The sequence below is a fragment of the Parus major genome, chromosome 4, assembly GCF_001522545.3.
Source record: "Parus major isolate Abel chromosome 4, Parus_major1.1, whole genome shotgun sequence".
In the NCBI taxonomy this organism is placed as follows: Eukaryota; Metazoa; Chordata; class Aves; order Passeriformes; family Paridae; genus Parus; species Parus major.
The window spans coordinates 5,770,415-5,786,741 of record NC_031771.1 but is presented as its reverse complement, the minus strand read 5'-3'; the positions used below and the strand labels follow the sequence as shown (position 1 = coordinate 5,786,741).

At 49.7% G+C, this 16,327-nt stretch overlaps 1 protein-coding gene across 6 annotated transcripts; it reads right to left on the bottom strand.

Annotated features, from left to right (window-relative positions):
- Positions 1-3,057: 3,057 nt before the first annotated feature.
- On the bottom strand, positions 3,058-16,265 carry SPRY1 (sprouty RTK signaling antagonist 1). Of its 6 annotated transcripts, XM_033513403.1 has the most exons (3): positions 12,293-12,388; positions 11,161-11,815; positions 3,058-8,491 (listed from the first exon to the last, which is right to left on the bottom strand). In XM_033513403.1, the coding sequence occupies exon 3, from the start codon at positions 8,434-8,436 to the stop codon at positions 7,474-7,476; it is 963 nt and encodes a 320-aa protein (XP_033369294.1). In that variant the 5' UTR covers positions 8,437-8,491; positions 11,161-11,815; positions 12,293-12,388; the 3' UTR covers positions 3,058-7,473. The 6 variants fall into 6 exon arrangements, with proteins under 6 accessions (XP_033369294.1, XP_015480204.1, XP_015480205.1 ...); XM_015624718.3 differs by lacking the exons at positions 11,161-11,815; positions 12,293-12,388 and adding an exon at positions 15,364-16,265; XM_015624719.3 differs by lacking the exon at positions 11,161-11,815.
- Positions 16,266-16,327: the final 62 nt, after the last annotated feature.

Genomic DNA, 16,327 nt, shown 5'->3' with positions numbered 1-16,327 from the left:
GGGGGGACGCAGAGCAAACATTATCTATTGTTAATTACCTGTAAAGTAGGGCTTTTGCCACTTCCCCAGTTTCTAAGAGCTCTGAAGTGAAACCTGAAAGAAGCCACCCATTGTTTCCAATTGTGCAAGAGCCAGGAGCAAATAGGGCTCAAATTGCAGCTCTGAAAGGCAGCAGGAAATTGGCAGCCCGGTAATCTGCTCCCCACCATTCAGGGGAACAAAGGCGACATTCCTCCTCAAGTAGTCACCATTAGAAACCCAAGGCTGATCTATTTAGTAAGGCCCACAGAATAAATCTGTGGAAATAAAGAGTTTTAATTAGAAGGCCATAGGATATGGCTCTAGTTTCCAGCCCTGCAAGTAACATGTATTATTTAGGCTCTTACCTCGTTTCCCACATATCCAGACGCTGACACCCAGACATCAGCACCGCTGCCATAGAAAAAAAAAAACCCCAAAAACTAATAAATGTGGAAACTGTCCATTACAGGTGGATCATACCGTACAGTGTGCTGTACCAAGAACGTTTCCAATTGGTCCCTGTCTTGGGATTATATATTTTCCCCCTAGAGTATTAACAATCCTTCTAACCCACCACACCCTCCCCATCTATGGCATGTTTTAAATATTCTCCAGAAAGTGCTAGTTTCCAGAAGGATGGGGGTTTTCCCTCCCATCCATCCATCCATCCATCCATCCATCCATCCATCCATCCATCCATCCATCCATCCATCCCTCTGCACAGAATGACTCAGTAATTAAACACTGCTGGTCAAAGGCTCCTGGTTGTGCCAGTGCCTCACAGTGTGGATCCAGCCCTCCAGCCCAAGTTTTCCCAGCAGCCAAAGAGAAGTGTTTCCTTCGGAGCTGTTTTGTCAGGCACAGTTAATTTAAGAGAATTTAAGTCCAAGTGCAAAATGCTCTGAGACACTTTGCAATTTTTGCCACCTGAACAGGTAAAGTTGTCCCAACACCAGTGTGTTAGAACTGTCAGGAGGGAGACCAGAGGAGGTTAATTTTTCCAGGGGATTTACCTGCACCTGTTAGCAGTGATGGATAACTCTGGAACTACCATGGCAAGTGCTTCTGCTCCAGTACAGGGCAAGGGATGGAAAGTGAGGATACAAGAACACAGGCTCTAAAACTCCAGGTTTGAAAGCCCATACAAAAATCTCTGTGGAGACTCCAGAATGGCACCTTCCATTGCTACCCCTTGCTCCAGAGAGACCCCTTGGCTATTCAACATAGCAGAACAGGTGCGTTTTCAATTCTAACAGTGTTTCCTCACATATTCTTGGTAGATCAGTAAATTCAAGCCCAAGTACAGCCAAAGTTTGGCAAAGCTCATACTGGAGTTGAATTTTGGAACAAAACAAATTCATGACATCCAGCTATCCTGTATTTCCTGCCCTGACTAACTGGGTTTATCCTCACCTTGAACTGGATGAGATACAGCACGTGTAAAAATGTATTAAATGAAAAAGTGCCTCAGTGACAGCACAGGTGCTCCTGTAGTCGTAGCACGTTTCATCCAGAAAAGATTTGCATGCCATGTAGAAAAATGGACAATTATTCCCTAAAAGGAAGGGGTCAGGTAAATGAGACTGGATTTAGGTAAGACTTTGGTATAAAAAGAAGGTACTGTGCAATCTCCCAGTACCCAGGTTAGAGAAAAGCTCCAGCACGTCCCCTTCCTTTCAGGCAATTAGTTTATAAATTTTTATCTGCAAGTGTGCTACTCATAAAGTGCACAGGTCCAAAAACAACACATCAGACATCACACAAGAAACAAAGCTTTGGAGAGAACCTTCACCAGGTCATGTAAATTCATCCCTTCCTCCTGCTTGGAGTATGGAAGAGGAATCCTCACGGCACTGCAAGAACTCCCAGGTGGTTTGGAAATTGAAGCGTGTGCCAGAGAACAGGAGGTTTCATTTGAAACAGCCATGGAGTGGTTAATCAGTTATGTAATATCAGCCTATTTAGGGAGCTCCAGCTCCTTCTCACAGTCACTTTATCCCACAAACTAAGGACATCCTAACATTTATGAGCACTGGCCATTCCTGTCACCCGGCCAGCTCATTCACTGGTGTAAATCCATCAGCTCCATTCAGAAGAAATATTCCATGGAATAAACCCGCTCATACTCCGGCAGCGACCCTGCGGGGTCAGGCAGGATGTCCCATTGTGCTCCTTCTTGCACAAACACAATGGGGTTCAGCCCCTGGGGGCAGAGCCTCTGTCAGGCTGTTTGTGCCTCCTGACATCGTGTTCTGCAGGATGTTTGTTTTCAGGTCGGGGCACCGAAGGTGTAGACAAAGCTTCACAAAACAGGGCCGTGCTTACAAGGCCAGAGCCACGGCTATCAGGCACACCTTTCTCCAAGGACTGACCAAAAGGATGTTTCTCTGCTCCAAAGTAAAGAGCTACCACATTTCAAGCTAATTTTGGAATATGTACTTCTCCTGGAAGCACACTCTGTCTCTTATAATGCTGCCCCATGCATGCATCGGGAATACTGAGAAATCCAGGTGAATTTCTGGTTCTTTTCTGATGCTAAAATCAAAAGTTATTCATTAAGACTAGTGTCTCATCTATACATACTTAAACTGAAAAGCCAAGCCATGTGTGGTTTGCAGGGAAACTTTCCCCAATTTGTATTTATTGGTCAGTAAATGAGGCAGTATCTCAAGACACCTTCTGCAGGAGGAGTGGGAATGGCAGCTCCTGGGAAAACCACCTGCACTGCATCCGTTTATCACAAATACAAACTGAGGGGTAAATGCCACTCTGGAGATCACGAGGTTTTTGAGCAGGTCCTTCCAGTGAGCAGAAAGCTCCTCACCAGGGGCTCCCCATGGCTGGGTACCTTAATGCCAAGGGGAGAAGCCTTGGCTCCTCCCACCAGCCAGAGGAAGGTGAAACACAGCCACGGGGAAGAACTACAAATGATTAAGAGCTGCCCCAAAAGCAAACTGCCCTCCAAATGCAGGGTCATCAGAACAAGAGCTGTGCAGCCCCGTGTGCTGTGTAAGAAGGCTGGTAAATCCAGCTGTGTGAAAGCAGAACAGAATTTTATTTCCAGGTTTTCTGAAGCACCACCATATGACTGACACAAATGCTGCAGCTGGAAGAAAGCCAACAATTAATCAGGATTCCTTAGAATTTGGAGGCAATTTTAGCAGAACAAGAAATGCAGAAGTATCAGTGAGTCCTGAAGAAGATTTTTCCTCCAGGACAAAAATCTATTACTTCATATAAGTCCATTAAAACACTTCACCTAGCCCCTTTAATCCCTTTTAACAGATTTGCTTTATCACAGACAGAGGAGCTAATCCTCTCCTACCTGTCTTTTTGATATGGAACCATAAACAAGAGCAAGTACTTTTCATTTGTTAGGCATTATCCCCCCTTGGAAAACACCCTCACCCACCCCAGCAGTGGTGTAATGGAGCCTTTTGGAGAAACACCCTGACTCTGAGGGCAAATTCTCACCCTGGCCATGGATTCCTCCAGCATGGAACATGGAAACTTTATCTACCCATTGGTTTTATTGCTAAATTACTGTTTCCTAAACTCATCTCTTATCACGAGTTTCAAGACACTAAGCAAAGCAAGAATTCCAACTTTCTGGACTTCTCTTTTTCCTTCAACCCAGACCTTACACACCCGAGGCCTCTGCTGTTGGAACCAGATGGCAGCCTCAGCCAAATCCATCACCCACCCATGCAATTAGGTCAGTAGGTCAGCTGAACTTACTGCCTAATTACACCATCATTTCACACAGAGTTCTCTTGGCTTCTCAAAAGAAGATCTCAGAAATATCAGGGAAAAAAGTCACTTTTTCTGTTGCAATCGGCTCTGACAGTCTGTCACTCTGCAGATACGGAGGTGTAACCTCAAACAGCCCCTGATAAATTTGGGGCTGAAGGACTGAAATGTGCACTTCAGTGCCCTAATTGCTGGAAATCCCCTCAGCAAACCCCCTTCCAACAGAACACACCATCCTTGGATGGATGGAAAGTGGAACAGACACAGTGGCAGACCACTTGGGCCATACTTAAAGTAACCTGTGTCTCTTCAGGCTGTGGAGGCTTCACAGCTTCACTTCACCCAGCTGTCAGCTTGCTCCCTTCTCTTTCAGCTGGAAAGACTGACATGTGCTCTCATGTGACCCTCCATGGTTCTACACCACAAATTCCAGCTGCCTGAATGAATCCCCAGTCATTTCCATGGCATAGTGGCAATGACGTTCCAGAGTACCCGGAAGTGAGCTCAGATATATTTGGATGTTAAATACAAAGTATACAGCATCTAACCCAAGAGAAAAAAGTTCTCATTTTTCTAACACTATCTGCTCTACCTGGCAATTAGAAAACCATGTAAGACCTGCAAGGAACTGTTTTCTTCTCTTTGCTGTGTAGGTCCAAATCAATTTTTTCTCCAGAGGAGCTGCAACCTCAGGTTATTCCCAAAATCTGGTTAGTAAAGGGAGCACTAGTATGATTAACTAGAGCGTAGCTTTTGTTTAAAAAAAGAGATCTGAAACAGTGCCACGACACAGCTCCTGATGGAGGACAATCACTAAAGGATGGAGAACACATGGGTCCTTTGGGATTTCTCCTCTTCTGCTAGGAACCAACCCAAGTCCCCGGATAAGTCACCTGGCTGGAATAAAAAAAGAGACAGCTGTACAGAGGGCAACGTTTTCCTTGAGGAGGCACAAGCAGCACCCCTGGAGCAAAGGCCCCGAGCAGGGAGCTGGCTGTGATCCAGCTGTGAGGAGGCAGTTGGCTCCGTGTTCCCGGGTGTCAGCGCACAGTTACCAGTGGACATCTCTGGCCAGCGCCGGACAAGGCCTCCATTGTGTCCGCGGGGCCACTTGCAGCTGTCGCTCTTCGAGACGCGCGGTGATAGCGAAGGAGTGCAAGTCCCTGCTCCTCGGGAACATTCCTCTCCTGGCTTTGCTTCCTCTCGGGAAATCTCGGACAGCAGAATCCGTGTGCATCCAGGGCTGCCCCACAAGCCCCCCAGCCCCTCACTTGTGTCACACAGAGGAGCAGCACCAGCCACATCCTGCAAAGCGTTCCTAGACGCACTCAGATGATGATTTTACTTTGTGCCTCTCAGCGGTCATCTGTGCTGCTTAATAAAAGAGCAGCTTTTCAGTCAGCTCCGTTCGGTGACACTGCGTCAGCTGGCATGGAATTAACTACAAATCATCACCATGCTGGGAGTCAGAGCAGCTTGAATATGGCAACTCAAAGCGGCAGGACTTAAAAAAAGAGCAAGATATGACACATTTGTCAAGTCATCGCTCTGTTCTGAAGTGGAGCTTCTCTAGAACCACTTACTCTGAACACCATGTGAAACTGCATCCATTTAAAACTTTTAAAGTTCAGGAGAATTGTGATGTAACCTTGACCCACATGAGGAAAAGAATGAGGTCTCCCCATTCACTCTTAATGAAAAGCTTTTTCTGTGGAATGTGTGTTAAATGGCCACAAGTAGCTGTGACACTTAGGTCACCCTTAAGAGCCTTTAATTTAAAGACAGAAGATTCAGTTGACATTGGAAAACGTATGGGAAAACAACCGAATAAGTCACAGACGTGGGCCCAAGCTCGCACACACATTCCCAGATTTCAAAGCTACCAAACTACAGCAACACAATCACTGTTTTTCATCCTGCCTCCAGGTTTTTTATTTAAAATCCAGCTGGGAAGATTCATTTCTTCAGCTGCTGCACAATTTAACCAGACAGGAAGTTCCATATAGGAAAATTTTAAATGGCTTTGCATGTTAATGTGGTATTCCTTAAGGAAAAACAAAAAAATAAACAAAACAAAACAAAACAAAGAAACAACTTGGAAGTTGTGGTTTCCTCCTCCACAACTGTATTTCCAAATTCTTTGGTAAATAAATAGAGCCTCCATTTCTTGGCACTGTTAAGCACAACACAGATTCAATTGTATTAAATATCCCTTATTTGATATATAGTTGGCTTAAACTTAAGATTAGGTAAACTAAACTAGAGCACAGACTAGTGGCTTTGAAGTACCAACAGGAGGTTGTTTGCCACCTGACAGACCTAAAGGAGGAACAGCCCAGCAATACACACACGTAGCTCCCAACCTGTCATTGTAACAAAAGAACTCCAGAGGCGTTTTCATTAATTAATATATTTTCTGCATTATAGTTAACATATGTACTTTCTTCGTGTCATCCTTATTTCGTTAAGTATTGATATTTTGTTATATTCAGACATGAGTACATTTTCGAAGTCTTTTGCAATAAATATCATAAAATAATAGAGATTCACATAATAAATATTCTTTACAATAAAAAAAGTTTTAACAGACTTTTGTCTTAAAAATAGTTGGGATTCAACTTTGTGTTTTATACATAAAATATACAAAAAAGGACCACAATTTGTGGCTAAGGCAATAAAACAGGGACAGAATAAAATTATAAAGTACAGAGCAGAGCTAAACTCACTAAGCCAAAGGATCACAAGAGACTTGAAGGATTCAAGAACGTTTAGGTGACTCAATGACACCTGAAGGCTGTTTGGATATATGAACACCACCAACTTTAATATCAACTGATACTGACAGACTATAAAAACGGGATTAGGAGGGTGGAGTGAGCAATATCCTTCAAAGACTGGACAGCAAAAGAAACATATGAGTATGTTGCAGCCACAATGTCTCCAATGTGAAGATCTGCACAGTGTAGCAAAAACCGAAGTTACATTGAAAATGTAAAATAGAAAAAATGAAGAAAAAAAGGGCAGGGCAATTCTCAGACCTGAGAATGCTCCAAAAGTTAAGACAAAAAGAGAGGGGGGTGGAAAAAAAAAAGATGCAAAAAGAAGCAGGCTGCTTATAGAAGAGTCAGGCCTTTCATTTGGTGAAGCCTTTATTTTACATCCCTCTCCAGAAAGAACACACACAAAAAGTTATTTCACAATCCAGCTCACTCAGGGAAGTTACTCTTCCTTGGCACCCGGGAGGTTAAGGAGAAAAAAAACCATAACTTGCTGAGAACAAAAAAAAACCCAAAAACAATAAACAAAAAAGACATCTTTGGGAAGATATTCACAGAGCAAGAAGCTTCAAGAGCCCAGTGAGCCCTCACTGTCTCTTTCAGGAGTGGTTCAGTTGCAAACTCAAAGACCCTGCCCGAACAAGCGGCAGGTGCAGATCCCAGGTCCACACTTACCAAAGAGCAGCAGCGACTGCGTGAAACGCTCCACACTCAGCCAAGTCAGTAGGAGGAGGAGAGCAAAGATGCAAGGGGACGAACTCATGTGTCTGAAGTTGGGCAGACAGAAAGGAGAGGAAAGGAACAGTCCTCCCAGATTGGGAGTGGAAGGGGGGAAGAAGAAAAGATGGGGGGAGGGGAAAAAAAAAAACCCATCAGCTACAACCTGAAAAACTGAAGTTGGAGGAAGTAAACCTCCCTCCCAAAATCATGAGGGCTTGCCCTGACCCCGGGAGGGGCAGCTCTCCAGTTTACAATAGACCGTGTTGGAGTTCTTGCACCGGCACCCCGGACGATTGACGCGGTCGTAGCACCCCCGGCAGAGTTTTAGGCATCCTTTGGCCGGAGGGTAGCAGAGCAAGCAAGGCAGGAACAAGGACATGGCTCCCATGCACAGGTACCTAGAACAGCAGTGTGACTGGGAGCAGGAGCAGGGATTATCCGCGTACGAGTCCCCTTCATCGTCGTTGGAACAGTGGTAGAAGATCCCTTTGACCAGGCACATGCAGGTGCCGTACTCCACCATGCTCTCGGCCGAGCACAGGCACTGCCGGTTGCAGGCCAGGCAGGAGGGCAGGGCCCGCGGCGCCGTGCACTCCCCGCACTTGCACTTCCCGCACTGCTCGCAGATGAACTTGTGCTGCGTCAAGTCCTCTTTCAAAGGCCCCTTCAGATCGTCCACGATCAGCGCCGACTGCTTGGGCTGTGCCCGGATTGTCCGGTCGGATCTGTGGCCGGAGCCCGGCCGGGAGGGCGGCGAGCGCCCCAGCAGCCCTTGCTCCGAGGAGGCGCTGCTGTTGCTGCCGGAGCTGGCCGCGCTGCCCGTGCTGGTGGATCGGCTCAGGACGGGAGCCCTGGCGTTATGCTGATGCGCCACGTGCCCCGCGTGGCCGGGCCTGTGCTCGTAGTTGTTATTCACATTAATCGGTATAATCTCGTGAGTCCTCTCATGCTTCTCCTGCCGCGGCGCCGGCCGCGGACCCGACTTTTTCACCACCGACGGCCCCTCGGTGTATTCGTTGCTGCCCCTGATGGCCTTGATCTGGTCCAGTGACAAGATGGTGGTGGGCTGGCTGTCCCTGTCATAGTCCAAGCGCTGCCGGCTGTCCAGGGAGGGCTGCTGAATCACCACCAGGGAGCCGCCGCTGCCATGCTGACTTTGGGGCTCCATCTGTAGGGATCTCTGCTGCTGGCATTCAGCGGGAACCTGGCATGCATCTGAAATCCTGAAATGAGGAAGGAGACAGAAGGCGTAAATAAACACCGTGTGCGTACATACACACACACACAGGAGATGAAGGGCGGCGGAGGGATGGAGCGCGGGATACTTTCTGAAAACAGAAATGATCTGGCAAAGCCCAAACTGCCCCAGCCACCTGGTACTGATCACTTTCGGCAGGGGATTACGGCAGTGCTGAGGATCTGGCCAAAGTCCAGTAATGGGGGAGAGTCTGGGTATGGCATCATAGATGAGGAATGTAAAGGAGACCCCATGCCATTTTAAAAAAAAAATTTTTACAAAGTTTAAAAATCCAGTATTAACTTGTATACTGACTTGGCAAGACATGGGAAGTGCCTCTCCCATGCTACTGAACTCAACATCTGTCTCTAGCAAGTTCCGAATGCCCCCGACACTGAGCTGGAAAGAGCCAAGAACACCACCACGTTCATGTTCCGTATGGCAGAGTGAGGAACCAGCAGAGTTCTCACTCTGCTGCCTGAATCTGCAGCATCAGAAAGCTCCACAGATTTGCTTCCTAGTGCATTTGGAAAGTCTCCCTCTTAAAGTGACGTATGTGCATTACAGAGTCCTGAACTAAGTGCTGTCAAGTGGCCAAGACATTTTCTGTGAGAAAGCAACTCAGCCTACACATCTAATATGCTCCTTTACAAAATTAAAGCAAGGGTGCAAACAACCTGCTTTCAAATATTTCCTGACCACAGGCTGGAGTGTGAAAGAAAAATAGGGTAGAAAAGGCTTAGATGAACTAGGTGTCAAACAAAAAGCACCTGAGGATTCATGAGAATAAGAGCTTCTCAAAAAAAAAAGAGCTTCTCAAATAAACAGAATATCTGCTCATCTATCTTTTATAAATAGTAAGGGAAGAGTAGGGATGTTAAACATTTCCATCCCGCCTAGCTAGAGACATGAAGATTGCAACACTGACTGAGAAAACTGCAGTGACAGTTCTGCACCTACACGAAAATGTAGCCAAGTGCCTCATTTATGCAGGGAAACAGGACAACAATCTGCTTTGCTTTACTGTCAAGCCAAAGAAAAAGTACCTTTTCACTCCCCCCCAGGATGCCCTGTTTACCTGAGAGCAGGGAAAGGTAAGCGCTATCAAGCGTTTCAAAAACTCATCCAATAATGCTAAGAAAGTGTCTTGCCTACCCAGAGCACAGCCAGCACGGAGCTGTTCTCCACTCCAGAGAGAAAAAGGTGCAGTGGTGTGGAAGCACAGAAAGAACAAGAAGAGGAAAGGTTTCCTCTGGCAAGCAGTCACCATGAGCAGAAAGTGACAGCTTCTGCCGTGACACAAAGTCTTTGTCCTCATCCAGTAACCAAATATTTCATTTTACATCTAACATCACCTGTGTGGGCTTTGTGGTCACCAGATTAAACAGAAAACCAAACACTTTCATTTCTAATTCACAGAACAGAATCATGGCTCGGTTGGAAGGGACTTAAGAGACTTGTGCAGTCCCAAAGCCCCTGGCCATGGGCAGGGACACCTTTCACTAGACCAGGTGGTTCAGAGCTCCATCCGACCTGGCCTTGGACACTTCCAGGGATGGGGCGTTCACGTTTTCCTGTGCCAGTGCCTCACCACCCTCCAGCAGAGAATTTGCTCCTACACAACAAGCCGCCTTCTTCACGAGCACTGAATACAAATCCACAACAGACCAAGGGTGAATGAATGCGAAAAGGGAAAGATTTACAGCTGTACCAGCCAGGAGCTGGGCTCCCTAGGGGATGAAAAACAATATCCCAAGAAAATGCGAAAGACATCCAGTGCCATCTCTGGGGGGAAAGCGCAACATCAACGCGGCGCAGACTGACAAGCCCAGCTGCAGACCGGGGCGAGAGCTGAACCAGCCACCTTCACCCCCGAGCAGATCGCTCGTAAACTGCTTCCCCCACCACGGACAGTAAAATAAAAATGAGTAAAACAAAATAATAAAATAACGCACGGCGCAGGCGGCGAGAGAGAGAACCTCACGGTTCTGCACCCGGGGCTGCGCTCCCTCCCCGCACCTCGGGGGTGGAATCCCGCTTCCCTCCCCTTCTCCACACTCGCTCGGACACGCCGCCAGCCCCCCCCGTCCCGCCCGCTCCCCGCAGCCCCGGGCGGGCGGCGGCGGCGCGGCGCCCTCTGCGCCCCGAGCGGAGCGGAGCGGATCACGGCGCTGACGGGGAGGAAGGAAGAGGAGGGGAAAAGGAGAAGAAAAAAAAGTTATGAATGAAAACATAGGCTGCTTTTTTTTTTCCCCCCCCCTCCTTCTCTCTCTCTCTCTCTTCCACAGGGGAAGGCAGATCTTAGCCCGGCGCAGCCTCGGGAAGGCGGATTACCTGGCGCTTAAAGCGGCAGCCGAGCGGCCGCTCAGCGCCGGGGGTTCCCCGCGGTGCGGCTCGGCACCCTCCGCCTCAGCCCCTCCGGCCCCCACCTGCGAGGAGCGTTCGGGGGGTGTTTCTGACGTTCTGCTCGTTCGCAGCCGGCCCCTGTTCCCAGCAAGCCTTCCCGCAGCAGCCCGGTGCCTCCGTTCCGGGAGGGGGCCGGTGGGAGGGTGGTCGGGGCCGCCCCTCGCCGGGCGGGCGCCGCAGCGCCCCGCGGCACCTGCTCGCTGCGGCAGCGCCGGCCCCGGTGTGAGCGCACGGCGGGTCCCAACTTACTGATGTGCAGGGAGCCACCGGGAACGGCAAATCCAGCGGGCGGGGGACGGCGGGGCCCCGGCTCCTCGCTCTGCCGGCCCCCGGGGCGGGGAAGGCCGGCGGGCTGCGCTCCTCGTCCCCGCACAGCCCTCGCTCGCCGATCTCCACGTCCTACTGGGCCAGCGGAGAAAAGCCCCGCTCTGCTGCCCACCGCAGCTCCTCTCTCCCGGGGGTCAGCATGCAGCGGCCCGGGCCGCCCGGGGAAGGGGCTCTCTCATTCGGCCGCAGCTCTCTCGGTCCGGAGGCAACGGGGAGCAAATCCAGCCCTTCCTGCAAAGCGGAGCGTCTGGATCGAGCCTCAGGCGGCTGCAGGCTGCGGCAGGCAGCGGGGCTGTTGCGATGCAGGTCTCGGGGAAGAGGCGGCGGGTGCGCGGCTCCTGCTCCGGCTGTTTATTTCCCTTTGCGATAGCAGAGTGCAGGGCTGCGGTCCCGCTCCGGCGCTCGGCTTCACCGCATGGTCCTTGCCGCAAGTCCCGTCTGGCAAAGTGCAACCAACACCTCTGGTGCGAAAGATTTGGTTGGCTTTTTTTTTGGATTGCTTTTTCGCTTCGGTATTTTATTTTCTTCCTAAAGCGGTCACGAAGCGGCTCTGGCTCTCCAGGCAGAGCTCAGCGAACTGCGAACGAAGCCAGAGGCAGCGCAATGCAATGGCCCTGCGAGCTCCCTGCACACAGCCATGTGCTGGCTGTCGCTGCCGGGGGCCGAGTGACAGGCTCGGGGCAGGGGCAGGACGCGGCGGGGAGAGGCGGCTCCGCACGCCGCAGTCTGGCACCGAGGTCTCCGCAGGCTCGACAGGGTCGCGCAAAGCTCCGACGCGCCGGAGACCCCGCGTCGGGCGGGGACGGGCGAGTACCGGCCCGGAGCTTCTCCGTGAGCAGCGAATCGCGCCCAGCTCAGCGCTGCCGGCCCGGGGAGCCGAGCCCCGGCTCTCCCGCCCGCTGCCCCGCGGAGCAGCGAGCGCGGCTCGCCCGCACCTCCCGCACGCCTCGCAGCGCGGCCGCCCCCAGCGCGGCGCGGGGAGCCCCGGCCGCCCGCCCGCACCTGACCCGGCGGGAGGGGGGTGTGCGGAGCGGCGAGCGCCGCCCGGGCTTACCTAGGGCCGGGGTGAGCGCCCGCCTCCCGCGGCACATTGGCGGCGCGGATCCAGCCCGGGCAGTGCCGGCAGCCGCTCCGCGCTGCCCCGCCGCCGTTCCGGAGTGACTCGGGCCGCGCCTCGCCGCCTTTCAGCGCGCAGCCCCCGCCCGCCGCCGGCCGCGCCCCCCTGATGTCAGTGTGCCTCCGAAATCCCGGCGTGGATTCCCCGCCCTCCCGCCGGGAGCCGCTCCCGCGCGGGCACCGCCGCTCCCGCGGGCCGCCAGGGAAGGAAGGAAGGAGGGAGGGAAGGAAGGAAGGAGGGAGGCAGGACCTGCCCCTCTCCGGCCCCGGCCCCGCGCTGTCCCGGAGCTGCGGCTCCTCCCGGCCCCGCGGCCCCGCCGGCAGAGGGAGCGCCCCGGGGGCTCGGCCCGGCGGAGCTCGGAGCTGGCCGGTCCCACACGCTGCCCCCGACCGCCGGGCACTGGGCTCTGCTGCAGGGCTGAAGTTCTGCCACGCTCCTCCGACAGCGTTACAGAGAGATTCTCGTCTGTGTTTTACCGTCAGCGCCCTTCAAGCCAGGTGGAACAGCCCTTCGTTTATATTCACGAGGTATCTTCTGCTTCTTTCAATTTATTGCAGAAGCAGCTGAGGACCCGAGAGAAGCATTCCCTCTTGTCATCCTGCCATGAGATAGGAAGATAGGAAGCTTCTTCCCACTGTTTTACGGCTGGCAGTGCAGCACCAGAGATGATAAGGGTTATTGACCCGGCTGACTCTCTCCTACCTTTCCAGCCCTGCCTCGGCAAGGTCCCATCCAAAGCTCTCCACTGCATCTCTGCCATGGTGCCAGAGATGCAGGGATGCTTTCCAAGCCTGTAGTTTTATGGCCAGATATTATCTTTGATGTAAGATTTTTGGGGGGTTGGTTTGGTTTTTCTGTGAGTGGAATATTTTAAAAGGCCACCAAAAGAACATGGGAAAGTGATGTAAAACACATCCAAATTCTGAGAATTATTTCATAACAACATGTAAAGTATTGGAATAGTTGAGACTTGGCTAAACACCACTCAGCCTTAAGTTTATCTGAAGCATACTATCTATCTATCATACTAACAATCTTTCACAAAACAAACCAAAACAACATTCTCCTACCTTTTACCCCAAAGAAAAAAAGTATGTGCTAAGGATATGTGGAGCTGTTTAGCAGGAACATTCATCCAAAAGCAAACAATCCCTCCAAACAGGATTGTACCACAGAGGTGGTACTTGGTGACAGTCTGTGCACCCAGCTCACCCTCATGGATGTAGCACCATTGTTTTTCATTAAACTTCACTAAGCTCAGAAAGAAATCACCTAAACTGCATTTTTGAAATTTTCATCATTATGCACAACCTTTACCTGAACCACCTGTTTCTCTATGAAATCAAATGTGTGCACCTTAGAGGTTCTACACTGAATACTAGAATCTAGTACTAGTGGTAGTATGACTTGTGATACTTCTGAGTTTGTAAAGAACAGATTGCTGATACCGACCATTAATACCATTCTCCAGTGACAGAGGCTCAAAGGACAAACAATGGCATGGAAATCCTTGGTGTGGAATAAAAGCATTCCAAATCAGCATTAATACTGCTGTGGGGTTTAGAAAATGTGGTTGTTCACCAAAAGCAGGCACACCTCGTGCACACCTTGAACACAAAGTACAAGACCATTTTCAGTGAAATCCATCTGAAAACTTTGGAACCTATAAAGAGTTCAAACAAACAAAAAATCCAACTGAAGAACCAAAATGGCTAAGAAAATTAAAAAAAAAAACCCAAAAAACAATTACTCCTACGGAGCAGTCTTAGTGGTGGTGCAAGTTAATCTTGGAGCCTTTGGAGGTAGCAGGGCTCTCTTCTCACAGAAGTCCATATGCATTTTTCCTAGGATATTACCATAAAAACACCTCAACACCTCTCTTTTCACATCTCTAAAGCCAGCATCACCTTAAAAAAACAAAACTATGCCAAGTGTAAGAGCTTGATTTTAGAAACATAATACTGGGCTTAAACGGGTCAGTCAAATAACCAAGAGTACTGGCAGGTGTTCACTGTCACCTGGCACCTGAATTAATACTTCACTGAAAGAAGGGAAAACCCTCCAGCAATATCCAAAGGCTCTCCACAGGCTCAAGCAAACATTCCTGCACCTCACAAAAGTCCATCTCACTGGATTATCCCTGGAAATTATAGCAGTGAGAAGTTCTGATTAGAAAAATGAGAGCTACATTCTGGAGAATGAACTGGCATTTATGGCTACATCCCGGCACAGCCTTAATTTGAAGATTGATGCACAGGCAGGAATCTGATGCAACCAAGTTATTTTCTATCTCCAAACCATCCTCTAGAGGTGGCCCAGCTGACATCGAGTCAGTAGAGACCAGTCCTCAATGCCTGATGTAAATCCTTCAGAAAAACATGCCAGAATGGGGTTCAAGAGACTGAGTGATGGCCAAGAGTAGTGACCCAATCCCTGTTTCCACTTTCACTTGGAGGATCTGAGATTACTGGAGATAATCCATCCCCACCTTCTGCAGATGCTACTTCTCCCTCATGGCAGCCTGAGTACCAAAAGGTGTGTTGGACAGAATGAAAGCACAATCCATCCTCAGCTTTTTTGTTTGGTTTTCTTTCTAATCCACACCTAAAAGTAACTTTTATCTCTGGGTGGCTTAACTGACCTTTGTAAAGATGCACTGGATAAACTGTGATCCTCCCACTGTCAGTAACAGCTATTTCCACAGTGCATCCCACCTGGGAATATTATTCTGTCTCTCCCTAAGCAGCATCTCTTAGCCCTGGCTAAGACACAGATCCCAGTCCAGAAGGAGGACACACACTCAGGCCCAGCCACAAAGCCAACAGGGCTTTGAGGAGACTCAGCAGAGAAAGTTTTTCCCTTTTTGCAAGTTACTTGTCACTTCATAACCAATCATCACAGCTGCAATAACCTATCCAAGGTTACAGAGGAATTCAAAGGCAACCAAACCCCCCCTCCCATCAGCATTTATAATGAAATTATGAACCAAATCGTTGTGCCAGTCCTACCTGTAGCATTTGTAAGTCAGGTACTTCCTCCACCAGCGATGATCTTGCAGAGGTGGTGTTAGGAGAACCAACTGGAACCTGCAGCTCCCCAAAGCTTTGTGTGTCAGCAACTTTGAGTTTGTGTCAGGTGGAACTTTGTAGCTGTCAGTGCTTGAACAGTCTCAGAAACTCCCAGCGCTTGTTGGGACAAGACCAGCATAACTAACTTTTTAACACACCACTAGGCCTATATATACTACAAGGCAAGAGGAAATGGCCTCAAGTTCCACCAGTGGAGATTCAGATTGGGTACCAGGAAAAATTTCTTCACTGAAGGCACTGGAACAGGCTGCCCAGGGAGCTGGCTGAGTCACCAGCCCTGGGGGGATTTAAAAGATGTGTGTGTAGATGTGGCACTTAGGGACTGGTCTAAAGGTGACTTGGCAATGCTGGGTTGATGGCTGGACTCGACCTTAAAGGTTTTTTTCCAATCTAAATCACTCTATAATTCAAAAAGTCTCCAACAAACCAACAAAATCCAACAATAGCTATGGAACACTGCTGTAATAACAAGTGCCATGGGCAGTTTCTCAGCAGCTCTCATGAAACCTTACCGGCCCTGGCTTTAGCTGGTGCATGAGATGAATAAAGCTAAAGCTCCTCCCAAGAGCCGAAGGCGTACCCTGACACGTACAGTGAATCACTTCAGGGTAAGGAAGAGAAAGCGAAGGCTGATGTGATACCGTTTCTCATCACACTTTCTACCAGACAGGTTGACCTTTATCTGAGATCAAAGGCACGGGTGGCTGGGGATTTCTTCAGCTCCGGTGTAGGGGCTGCTCTCAAAGCTCTCTGAAGACGCGCAGCCCGTGCGCCGCTGCCTCTTGCCGTCACTTCGAGCTGGGGAAAGGCACACAGGAAATCCTCAGTTACAAATAGAACCTGGAGTTTTCACTTCAGGAGATAACATCAGTTTTTCTTAGAG

Coding starts and splice junctions, on each gene's coding strand:
- SPRY1 (XM_015624713.3), bottom strand. CDS start 8,867: ATGTTGAGTTCAGTAGCATGGGAGAGGCACTTCCCATGTCTTGCCAA. Junction 8,492..8,820: donor CACTTCCCATGTCTTGCCAA/GTCAGTATACAA, acceptor TCCTCATTTCAG/GATTTCAGATGCATGCCAGG.